We start from the raw sequence: 12,543 nt of genomic DNA on the forward strand, positions 1-12,543 counted from the left end.
AGGAAACACGTGCAGGCACGGGGAGAACATACAAACTCCATGCAGATAGAGCCCTGGCTGGGATTCGAACCGGGGACCCAGCGCGGCAAGGCAAGGGTGCTAACCACTATGCCACCGTACCGAACAAAATATGGTTAAACCCTCTTGCCTTTTATCTTTTCTATCCTACATAACCTTGCATCTCTGATCTGACTTAATTAATTGTTCTCTTATTTGCTTCATGTATTGTGTTTTCTTTCTTATATATTTTACAACTGGTATATGTTATTTATAAAACTAATCTGGTCTGATCTGTGACAATATATACTTTGTTGAAAGTCTTGCTTTCTCTTAACTTTTCTCTCACTACTTTCTCCTTTAGCTGTATTTATCCTACTGATTGCAAAAACATTGCTAATTGGCAACAGTGGTCTCTGTCCCTATAGTATAAGATATTGCTGCTGAGTTTATACAAAAGTAATCATTATAATGGTAAATTTTGCCTTTTTAATCTTAAGTGACAATCAAATTAGGAAAACCTTTCGTCTAAAAAAAGAATGCATGTGCAAAACTTTTATTCTTTGACCTATGTGAAGAGTACAAATTACATGCAGGCGTTAAAAATTACAACCAGGCATTGAGAATCCAGGCATTAAGAATGATGTTTTTCTAGCACAATGCAGAACAACTAAAATTCTTCAATTGGATTCCTTTATCATCTTCTATAGCGATACCTTTTAAAGTGGAACCATAACTGAAAGATCCCATTTGAAAACTGGCAGCGGAAACCATGTCTGTGAGAATATTCCCACTCACGATTTACAATTTTAAATGCAATGTCTTCATAAGGAGGTCCGGCATGAAACCTCAGAATTGCAAAGTCTTTATTATCTTGGCAAGCCTCAAGGAAGTATTCAGGAGTTGACCGTTTATCAATCAGATCTGGGTAAAATATATTAAACTTGTAGCCCTGCACAATTTTTGGAGGGGGGTTGTCAAAATCATAATGGGTTTGATTGTATTTATTCCATTCAAAGCCAGTGTGTACACGATTAAAAAAGCGAGGCTTTCGAGGCCTGTACTTGTCTGCCCATAGATAAGCTTTACTTGTAAGTGGAATTTCCACACTAAACTGAGCTTCATCTCCATCCATTCCTTCTTTTGCCTTCCGAATAAAGATATCTTCAGGACTCTCACTAGCGTTGCCTGGAAATAAAACATTTCAAAGATTACTAGAAATCTTAGTTGAAATCAAAAGCAAAAAATGTCAACCGAAACAGGACAACTAATTTCAAAAGCATACATGTTGGAGGTAATGCCACAGTTAAGTGCGGGATGGCTAAGCCTTTATCTGTGTTGGTATGAAAGAAGGAGTCAGTATACAGGACTTTGGATGAAGTTAAAGGACAACTGTAACAAGAGGGATATGGAGGCTGTCATTGTTTTTTTTCTTTTTAAGCAAGACCAGTTCCCTGGCTATCATGTGGATCCTCTGCCTCTAATCCTTTTAGGAATAGACCCTGAACAAGCATGCAGCAGATGAAGCATTTGACGTTATTGACAGATCTGACAAGATTAGCTGCATGCTTGTTCCTGGTATTATTCAGACACTTCTGCAGCCAAAGAGATCAGCAGAGCTGCCAGGCAACTGGTATTGTTTAAAAGGAAATAAATATGGCAGCCTCCATTTACCTCTCACCACAGTTGTCCTTTAACTACTTGACGACCGCCCACTACGGATGAGCGTCGACAAAGTGGCATCCCCAGGACTGCGTAACGCCGATCGGCGGCGGCACCTGGGGGACTAATTAGCCTAATTTTGTGGGTGGTGCTCCTATGTCCTGGCAAACGCCATGCCCCCCTATTTTCACATTTTTTCTGCAGATATTTTTTCATCCACATTGATCAATGCGAATGCGAGAATATTTGCCGTTCATTTTTCCTTTTATGGAAAAAAAAATAAAAATCACCCGTATGCCTAATATAAGGAGTATAGCAGAAACTCCTAATACTGGCCATACATGTAATGATTGCGGAGATGCTAAAATGCCAGGACAGACCCCACAAATTACCTCATTTTAGAAAGAAGACACCCCAAGGTATTTGCTGAGGGGCATGGTGAGTTCAAAGAAGATTTTATTTTTTGTCAAAAGTTAGCAGAAATTGTTTTTTTTTTTTTTTTTTTTTTTTTTAATGTCTTTCTCACAAAGTGTCATTTTCCGCTAACTTGAGACAAAAAATAAAATTTTATATGAACTCACTATACCCCTCGTGGAATACCTTGGGGTCTCTTCTTTCCAAAATGGGGTCATTTCTGGGGTGTTTTTACTGTCCTGGCATTATTAGGGGGCCTAAATTGTGAGCAAATAAGTAAAATTGACCTATGAAATCCTAAAGGTACTCATTGGACTTTGGGCCCCTTTGGTGGCTGGATAGTGTACTGGTTAAGGGCTCTGCCTCTGACACAGGAGACCTGGGTTCGAATCTCGGCTCTGCCTGTTCAGTAAGCCAGCACCTATTCAGTAGGAGACCTTGGGCAAGACTCCCTAACACTGCTACTGCCTATAGAGCGCATCTTAGTGGCTGCAGCTCTGGCGCTTTGAGTCCGCCAGGAGAAAAGCGCGGTATAAATATTCTGTGTTTGTGCAAAGCTAGGCTGCAAAAAAGGGTCACACGTGTGGTATCGCCGTACTCAGGAGAAGTAGTACAATGTGTTTTGGGGTGTATTTTTACACATACCCATGCTGGGTGGAAGAAATGTCTCTGAAAATTGACAATTTAGTGTAAAAAAATGAAAAAGTTGTCCTTTACAGAGATATTTCTCCCACCCAGCATGGGTATGTGTAAAAATACACCCCAAAACACATTGTACTACTTCTCCTGAGTACGGCGATACCACACGTGTGACCTTTTTTTGCAGCCTAGGTGAGCAGTCCCATATTGAGTGGATAAACGGGGGAGCCAGAGCTTGGCATCTAGGACAGAGGTCTGGAACTGCTCTGGAACTGCTCTATTGAATTTCTGTACCCTAGAGGGCGTCACATATGTTTGATGTAAGATATATAGTCGGGTAAGACTCATGCACATTTGGGAAAACATATTTAGACACTGCAAGCACGCCTTGCAAGTTGTCTTTGATAGGTAAAATTACAGTTCTTAAGGCTACTTGCACACCAAGATGTTGCGTTAGGTGCTACGTTAAGGTCGCATAACGTGCACCTAACGCAAGGCCTGGTGCTCTTCGATGTGGACGTCAGAGTGAGCCGCGTTGTGCAGCTCACTCTGGCGCTCGTGATGCCGTGATGCGTACTCTTGGACGCATGCGGCATCACGTGGTCCCGCCGGCCATTCGCCGCACAGAGCGGCCGCACCAGGAAGTAAACACTGCACGTCACAACGTGCAGTGAATATTAATTAGCCATGTGCCTGGCCGCTCTCCGCTCCTCCCCAACATGACTGAGCATGTGCAAACAGTCTAAAAACAGTCTTAAAGGGATACTTAAGTCAAAATTAAAAAATGACTTTTACTCACCTGGGGCATCCCTCAGCCCCCTGAAGCTGGATGGTGCCCTCACAGCCCCGCTCCGATCGTCCTGTCCCCGCCGGCGACTACTTCCGGGTTCGGCGACAGCCGCCGACAGGCTGGGAACGCGAGTGATTTTCCGCGTTCCCAGCCACTATATCACCCTCTATGCTGCTATAGCGTATAACATATACGCTATGGCAGCATAGAGGGTGATATAGCGGCTGGGAACGCGGAAAATCACTCGCGTTCCCAGTCTGTCGGCGGCTGTCGCCGAACCCGGAAGTAGTCGCCGGCGGAGACAGGACGATCGGAGCGGGGCTGCGAGGGCACCATCCAGCTTCAGGGGGCTGAGGGATGCCCCAGGTGAGTAAAAGTCATTTTTTTATTTTGACTTAAGTATCCCTTTAAGCCGCTGTAACGCTATGGTATGCTGCACTTTCGGCAGAACGTGCAGCGTTACATGTAATGCAACGTGGGCTGTGTGAACAGCCCACTTGTGTTACATTGCTGTGCGTTGGGGGAGCGTTACAGGCTGCACTAACGTGCGCCTGTAACGTCTTAGTGTGTAAGCAGCCTAAAGGACACCTGAACTAAACAAGATTTGGAGGCTGCCGCATTTATTTCCTTTAAATAATACTAGTTGCCTGGCAGTCCTGCTGATCTCCTTGGCTGCAATAGTGTCTGAATCACACACCTGAAACAAGCATGCAGCTAATCTAATCAGACTTTAGTCATAAACATCTGATCTGCATGCTTTTTTTTTAGGGTCTATGGCTAAAAGAATTATAGGCAGGATGCCAGGCAACTGGTATAATTCAAAAGGAAATAAATATCCCAGCCTCCATTTCACTCTCAGTTCAGATGTCCTTTAAGGGAAAAAAAGGATGTCTTAAATTAATTTACTTAATGTTATTACTACGAAATGCATCAAGATATTTTTAAGGCACTGAAGTGTAACTAGTCTCGCATTGCACATATAGTAAATCCAATATAACTGTGTTTTATAGTTTATGGTATTGCTCATATCTCACCTGTCACTTGTAGCTGTTGCCTGCACAATACTAGTCTTTGCTGGTCTTCCTCAAAATCGACTATATGTGCATCAAAAGGCAGCTCCTGGTTTGTTAATAGTTTAGGGCTGTACCTGCCAGAATCATAATCATTGAGGCTCTGTTGTAGGAGATCTTCTTCCATAAGCACAGACTCCCCACCTTCATCTTTCGTTTCTCCTTCTGGTACATTTCCCAAGTCTACAGGTGCTGAAACTACAGCAGATGAGCTATCTTGTTCTGACACAGCAGCATCATCCTTAACCATCATCCTTGAAGAGCTAAAATAAACATAAAAAAAGATTTAAAAAGTGGAAAACTGATTCATCATTGACCACATGCTTATGAAGGCAACTCATATCGATGAAGGTTTCATTATTTGAAAACAATGGATATGTGCAAGAAGAGAAGTACATACATAGCATTAAAATTAAAGGCAACTTGGTGAGAGAACTAAGCAGAAGCAATCCTTAGCATCTAAATCTGCATCTCTGATTGGCTCTGCCTAACTTTGTAACTCCAAGCATGTTGTCCATTCAAACTCATCTTGGAGACACATGGGTGTAAGCGTTGTCTCACAACGCGAGTGATCCTGCGGCAATTGCCAATTGGCAAATCGCTAGCGGAGTCTCTCCATAGGAGCGTTCACATTGCAATCGCTTAGCGCTGGGGAAAGTGGTAGTGCCTGTATGCAGACAAAATTCCGTCTATTTTTCCGAGCATGTTACTCACAGTGGAGTATGTGTATATCAAGACATACTACATCAGATGACAAAAGAGCTTGGTGTTTCTTATGTGTGCACTTTTGGCCATTCTTCTGTATTCTTCCGTTTAAGTGAGCTGTATTCCACTGTGTGTGTGTGGGGGGGGGGGGGGGGGGGTGCATTAAGGTATAACCAGGGCTGTGGAGTCGGTACAAAAATCTTCCGACTCCAACTCCAACTCCTCAGTTTCTGAAACCACGACTCCGACCCCGTGTACCCCAAATGGCTCAGACTCCGACTCAGACTCCTTAGTCTAATACTTAACAGGGCTGTGGATTTTGTACAAAAATCATCCGACTCCCGACTCAGACTCCTCAGTTTATGAAATCAACGGCTCCGACTCCAACTCCGGGTGCCCAAAATTGCCCCGACTCCTACTTTAACTCCATAGCCCTGGGTATTACCCCATATGTTATTTTTCTCCATTAACATGCACTTTGGAGAGAGGGATTTTTTCAGAAGGACCTTTGAAAAAATATTAAGTGTTCCTGAAGTGATGTGGGCCTGGTGCAGGAGAGTGCTGTAATACTGCCATGCACAGACAGGGCAATGTTACAATCACTAACAGCACTGTGTACTGCAAGTTACACTATTAGCATGACCCGGGGTACTCAACTAGCTCAAACAATGCTTTGGTAATGCATGTAGTGGGCATTACCATAGCAACATTCACACTAATCACACACTTTCCTGCATCAGGCCCATAAAGAGTGAAACATAGGTACATACAGAGGTAAATACAGAACTAGTACTACTACCAGTCAAAACACTTTCGTGCATCAGGCCCATGAAGAGATTAAGATAGGTACATACAGAGGTAAATACAGAACTAGTACTACTAAGAAGTAGTGTTAAAAAAAAACTAGTATTGTTATCTATGTAAATATCATTATTTATGTAATGAGGTAGCAAAAAAACAAAGTAGTCTGGTGACCAGATGTAAGGCCTGGCAGATCTCCTGCCTCCTTTTTTTTAGCTGCTATGCCCTAATCTACCACAAACAGGTTGGAGCGTAACTAATAGCAACCGCTGCTATAGTCACGTCCACAGGAACAGAGCAAGCAGGATAACTACCAGTCACCAACGTGGTGAAGGCAGTCTCCAGCTAGCAGGATGGTAAGACTTCACTGTACCCCCACAGGTGCAGTGAATGTCCAGGCAGGCAAGGATTACAAAGCAAAGCAATAAAAAATACACTTTCACAGGACCCAGCAACAACTTGGGTAAGCTGAACGCTATGTCGGGCGAGGTCTGGAATGAGAGGCAGGCTTTTATGTGGACTCAGCCAATGGAAACAAACATGCAAATTCCCACACATCTCAATGGTAATCGTGCAATCCTGTGCTACACTGATTGAAGGCTGCAAGCTGTCTGGGAATGGAAGGAATTCTCATTACAAATGCATGCCAGATTATGCAACCACATGCATGTAAGAAATCCACAACTGTCTGACTACAGTTCAACTGCTGCCAGCCATAGGTGGAGTCATGACAACATCCTGGGCTACTCTGAACTGCAGTGTGCTTGCAAACAGCAAAGACTCTCACGGCAAATGCAAACAAAACCAAGCAACCAAATGCAGGCAGAAAACCGGCAGGAGGGATCCTTACACCAGAAAAGTAAATAGAAGGCAAAACAAAAAAGCCTGCCGGAAAGATTTTAGTACTGAAAACTGCTCATTACTTTTCTAGATGAATGAACCTGATTTTTACTTAGGACTGTCGTGGCTTAACGTGAACCCTGGGTGAAAGTGATATGGAGGCTGCCATGTTTTTTTCCTTTTAAACAATACTAGTTGCCTGGCAGCTCTGCTCAGGGCCCCCTTCAGAGCATCACAGTGAGGACTGCGGTATGGGACCGAGTGAATCTGGGGCCCGGCAAACAGTGCCACACATGGGCCCCAGCTGAAGTCTGTGTCTGTCCTTCTGGATGCCCATTAATGTGGTACGAGGTGCCAGGAGGCTCATCCAGGAGTTACCTTAGTCGGTTAGTGATTAAAACCTGAGACAAATAGGAGAAAAGTTTTTTTTACGTACCTGAGGCTCCTTCCAGCCCCCTGTAGTCTGTCAGCTCCCTCAATACCCTTCCAGTCTATTAAGCGCCAGTGAAGAGCGCACAATCCAGCTGGGTTGCGGGGCCCTCCGCATGCACGGTTATGGGCCTTGCACCTCCTCCATTGTTATTTATGCACTCCCATAGCTGGGAGAGTTCTGCGCAGGCGCAGTTACAGTCTTAATGAACTAAGCTTATGCGGAACACTCCCAGCCATGGGGGAGTATGAAAAGTAGACACACGGACGTTAGTGTGTTCAGGCCTTGAAAGATTGTGATTTTCCATGTGGGGGCAGAGGAACCAAGTAGGTTTGCCAAGTATGGGGCCCAAAAATTTCTGATGGCAGCCCTGGTCCTGATAGTCTATTCGGCTGCTGTGGTGTCTGAATCACACCAGATAAAAAAGCATGCGGCTAATCTTGCCAAGTATATTAAACCTGATCTGCTGCATTCTTGCTCAGGGTCTATGGCTGAAAGTATTAGATGCAGATGATCAGCAGGATAGCCATGCAACTGGTATTGCTTAAAAGGAAATAAATATGGCAGCCTCCATATAACTATCACCTCGGGTTCCTTTAAAAATTCAGACCTAAAAACTCAGAACTTCCTCGTTGCTCTAAGATAAGCCACAGCATGCTAACCTTTAAAGAAAAACATTTTCTTGATACAGCGTATAGAAATCCTAAAAAAACTAAACAAAACAAACCTCAAGCGTTAACTTCCTGGACATTCCTGGATGCACCTACCATAACCATATGTCTATGTATGTATAGTGTGGTGTATGTATCGTAGTGTAGGGCCAATTAGGGGGGGTAGGGAGGAGGGATACTAATTAAAAAAAAATCCCAAAAATTGCGCCAACAATCAAATGGCACCAAAAGAAAGATCTATTTGTGAGAAGAGGAGATAACATTAATTTGGTTGATAAGTTGTATGACTGAGCAATAAACTGTAAAAGTTGTGAAGTGCCGAATTGTAAAAAATGGCCTAGTCACTAGGGCTGAACCATTTTTGGTTTTAAACGGAGAATCGTGATCATGCCCAAAACCGCCGCTGTTACCTACTTTTATGCTGGCCTTCCCCTCCGGTAAAGTTTTTCAATTCCAATCGGCCGCACCGCATTGCATAGCCGCGGGGGGAGCCGCGGTGAAGAGGCAGCAAGCGTTGCCTAGTAGCACTGGCCGCCAGGAAGTGAAGCCACACTTCCTGGTACAGGCCCCGCATTTCTATGGGAGCACTTGTTCACTCTTCACCCGCATCCCCCTGCGGCTATGCAATACAATGCGGCCGATTGGAATTGAAAAACTTTACCGGATGAGGGGAGGGGAAGGCCAGGATCAAAGTATGTAACAGCAGCCAGTGGCGGTAGGGATGTGCCCATATACAGGAGGGGGGGGTCTGTCTGTATACACAAGTGGGATTATATACAGGGACGGGGATCTGCCTATATACAGGGAGGGGGATCTGCCTATATACAGGGAGGGGTATCTGCCTATATACAGGGAGGGGGATCTGCCTATATACACGAAGGGAAGGGGGATTTGAATGGCTAACCTGTACTGTGGCACCTATACACTGGCTAACCTGTACTGCGGCACTTATACACTGGCTAACCTGTATTGCAGCACCTATACACTGGCTAACCTGTACTACGGCACCTATACACTGGCTAACCCATACTGCTGCACCTATACTGGCTAACCTGTAGTGCGGCACCCATAATGGCTAACCTATACTGCGGCACCCATACTGGCTAACCTATACTGCGGCACCCATACTAGGTAAACCTATACTGCGGCACCAATACTAGCTAACCTATACTGCGGCACCCATACTGGCTAACCTGTACTGCGGCATCTATAGCCGGCTTACCTATACTGGTGCACCTATAGCTAGCTAACCTTTAAAGGGGAACCTATAGTTGGCTAAACTATCCTGGGGACACCTATATGTGGCTACCTATACTGGGGGAACTCATACTTACCATCGGTGTGCTGATCCATCGTTGTGTATTGAAAATTGTGAATCGAAATCGCAATTTCTCACAGAAATTGTGCAATTCAATCTTTTCCTAAAATCGTTCAGGCCTACTAGTCACTAGGGGGCTAAGTCTCTGGTGCTCAAGTGGTTAATACTTTACCTGTATGCAGTCTCCCACTGTGCTCTCCATTCATCTTCCGCAGTGCGGGCAAGCTTCCGATGTTAAGGACATCGCACTGTGTGAAGTCACACACATGCCGCATGCTTTACTGAAGCCAAGCGTCGATGTAGACGATGCACAGGGACAACGGTGGGAGACAGCAGACAGGTAAAGTATTTAATGCACGGATGGGGGGCACATTCATATTAGAGGAAACCGTGCCGAAGCTTCTGCCATGTTCATCACTCCTTCTGATATCGCACGCCATTACTGCCGTGCAACAGATCAACCGCATCGACCTGAAATCTTGTAGCATGTCTAATTGATACAACTTCGGGCGGATTTGGTCGAATTGACGATCGGGCATGCTTGTGGCGGCACAGATTTATATCAGATTCAATAATAATTATTAAATCAGATGCTCGATTGGCTGCCAAGTTGAGCACCTTTAAAGTGGAATTTAACCCTGCATTTCAAGTTTGCTCTAAAACATTATTTACAGCATATTATATGCAACCAGCATTTTTTTTTTTACTAGACCAGCATTCGAAGGGTTACACACAGAGCTTGAAAGTTCAGTGCAGAGAAATGCTGCCGCAGCCGAACTTTCAGATTATGATACATTTAAGTAAACACAAGATAACAAGTGAGGAATGTGACACATTCTCTAACTGTGCAGGAGCTGCTGGAGACGGAGAGACACTGAAAGCTTGTCTCCCTGCAAAACAGCAACAAATAAAACCAGTTAATAAAATGCAAAGTCAGCTCACAAAGCAAAAAACTGTACTTTTAGAAACCAATAACTTCTAAATGAATAATAATACTTATGCACAAATGCAAATATGATAACCGTATGGCATATAAAAAGTAGGAAAACATGTTTTTATTGAATATTATGTCAGGGTTTTAAGCCTCATCTAGATGGAGCGATCCGGATCGCCTCGTCTGCATCCCAGCGCGTACCCACCGCGTCCCTGCTCGCCCGCGCGTCGGATTCGATCCGCCCTCGTCCCGTGCTCTCATCCCCGCCGCTTATCTTCTGCTCGATTCCCTGCCATTGTCCCCTCGTGGGGAACGAGCAGGGAATCGGCGGTGGCAAGAACCGTACTGTCGAATATTATTAATCGAGCCGCATCAGAGGCTCGATTGATAAGCCAAATCGCCGCCGGATCGCTACGTGTAGACGTAGCTTTCAACCGCTTTAACCTTCAGTGTCTACATATTATCAGAACCTAAAAAAAATGGAACAAGATCTGGATCTAATGCTTTGCATACACGGGCCGATGCGCCCTTATCAATCGAGCCGCTGATGGCTCGAGTGATCATTTCCGACAGGTCCGATGACCCGCCGGATCGATACCACGCTCGATCCCCACGGACGGACAATAGCAGGGAATTGAGCGGAAGATAAGGAGTGCCCACGGGGACGATCGTGAATCAATCCGGCCGCCCGAGGGGACGCGGCGTGAGTCGATCTGGCGGCTAATCGAGCCGCCGGGTCGACTCGTGTATGCCCAGCATTAGACCCAGGAAGATCGTATGGATTGTGGGCCATTCTTATGTGTATTGGGCTCGTAAACAAACTATTAATAGTGACTAGTGATAGTGATTTATTGGTTTAGCATTAGAGGGATGTTCTGGAATATATTCTTTGATAAGTTTACTTCCTTAATGCAAAACTTTCCTCCTCCAGATATTCTTATTTGTCATTTGGGTGGGAATGATGTGGGTAAAGCTAACACTGTTGATTTGTTACACTGTATGAAGTATGACTTCATGCGCATTCATGATACCATTCCCCAATGTGTACTGGTCTTTTCTGAAATCATTCCCAGACGGTTGTGGATTTTTCCCTAGGATAGGTTAAGGATAATTAAGACATTCATTAATAGGGCATTATCTAGATCCCTGCCAGCTATAGGGGGATTTTCATATTGGCACAATAAATTTGAGGGTTCTTGGCCTAACTTATTCCGCTCTGATAGGGTTCACTTGTCTGATCAAGGATTGGATATTTTCAATACCGATCTTAGATCGATAATTGAATCAGCCACTATGAGGGGTGGGCTACGGCTATTAATGATATTATTGATTGGGAGTTAATTATAAGTCACATTATGGGTTAATGCTTTCTAAATAGTAAAAGCCTTTATTTCTATTATATAATCCTTTAGGTAAAGATTAGGATTAGGGGTTTTGTAAGTGAGATAATGGGTTGATATTTTCTATGTAATGAGCGGCTGTTTTTATAAGTAGTAGAGCAACCTTTGGGTAAGGCCAAAAATTAGGATTTCTTCTGAAGTATGTAATTATCAATTACTTGGTAAACGCCAAGTGATATTGATCCAGGGATTTTATCTGATTGCCATTTGGATTCAGGAAGGAATCTTTCCCTTTTTGGGGCTTCTTAGACTATGCCTTGTACGGGTTTTTGCCTTCCTCTGGATCAACTGGGAAATGGGCTGGTGTTGTACTTTGTTCTCTGGTTGAGCTTCATGTACGCATGTCTTTTTTCAACCCAAATAACTATGTAACTGTATATTTATCAGATGGCAGTGGATATGTATGGATATATATATGTATATATATATATATATATATATATATATATATATGTGTGTGTGTGTGTACATATATATGTTACTGCACGTATAAGTCAGCAGGCTTGATCTAGTGGGTGATGTTGAGGGAAAAGTTTACTCCCTTTTGATACCTTGGTCATTATTAGATTCAATTTGACCACAACTGATTTGCTAGGTTCCATGTTGTTATTGTGCTTTGCTTTATCCTGTTTGTGAATGGTTTCCATTTGTTTGATTAGCAGAGTGCTTCTAGTATGGCTAAATCTGAAGGTGGCCATCACCATAGTTGTCCTGACCTTGCAAGAGTAACTATGGCAGTGGTTGCTATTAGTTACATCTTTTCCTACCTTGTTTTTGTGTCTGTATAGATGCTTACCATTATTGTGGTAAAAAGTCGATTAGCTAACATTCCCTTCCCATATTAAATTAGAGTCTGTTTTGTTTGTTTGTCT

The 12,543-nt window shown here is 43.8% G+C and overlaps 1 protein-coding gene across 2 annotated transcripts in view; it reads right to left on the bottom strand.

The window, feature by feature from the left end:
• Positions 1-472: 472 nt before the first annotated feature.
• CACTIN (cactin, spliceosome C complex subunit) overlaps positions 473-12,543 on the bottom strand; it is a 220,391-nt gene continuing 208,320 nt past the window's right edge. For both annotated transcript variants that reach the window (XM_068233847.1, XM_068233846.1), the window contains exons 11-12: positions 4,537-4,835; positions 473-1,185 (exon numbers count right to left, since the gene is read on the bottom strand). In XM_068233847.1, the coding sequence (XP_068089948.1) occupies positions 695-1,185; positions 4,537-4,835 (790 nt within the window). In that variant the 3' untranslated portion in view covers positions 473-694. The remainder of the gene's footprint in view (positions 1,186-4,536; positions 4,836-12,543) is intronic.

This window comes from Hyperolius riggenbachi, chromosome 1 (assembly GCF_040937935.1).
Source record: "Hyperolius riggenbachi isolate aHypRig1 chromosome 1, aHypRig1.pri, whole genome shotgun sequence".
Lineage (NCBI taxonomy): Eukaryota > Metazoa > Chordata > Amphibia > Anura > Hyperoliidae > Hyperolius > Hyperolius riggenbachi.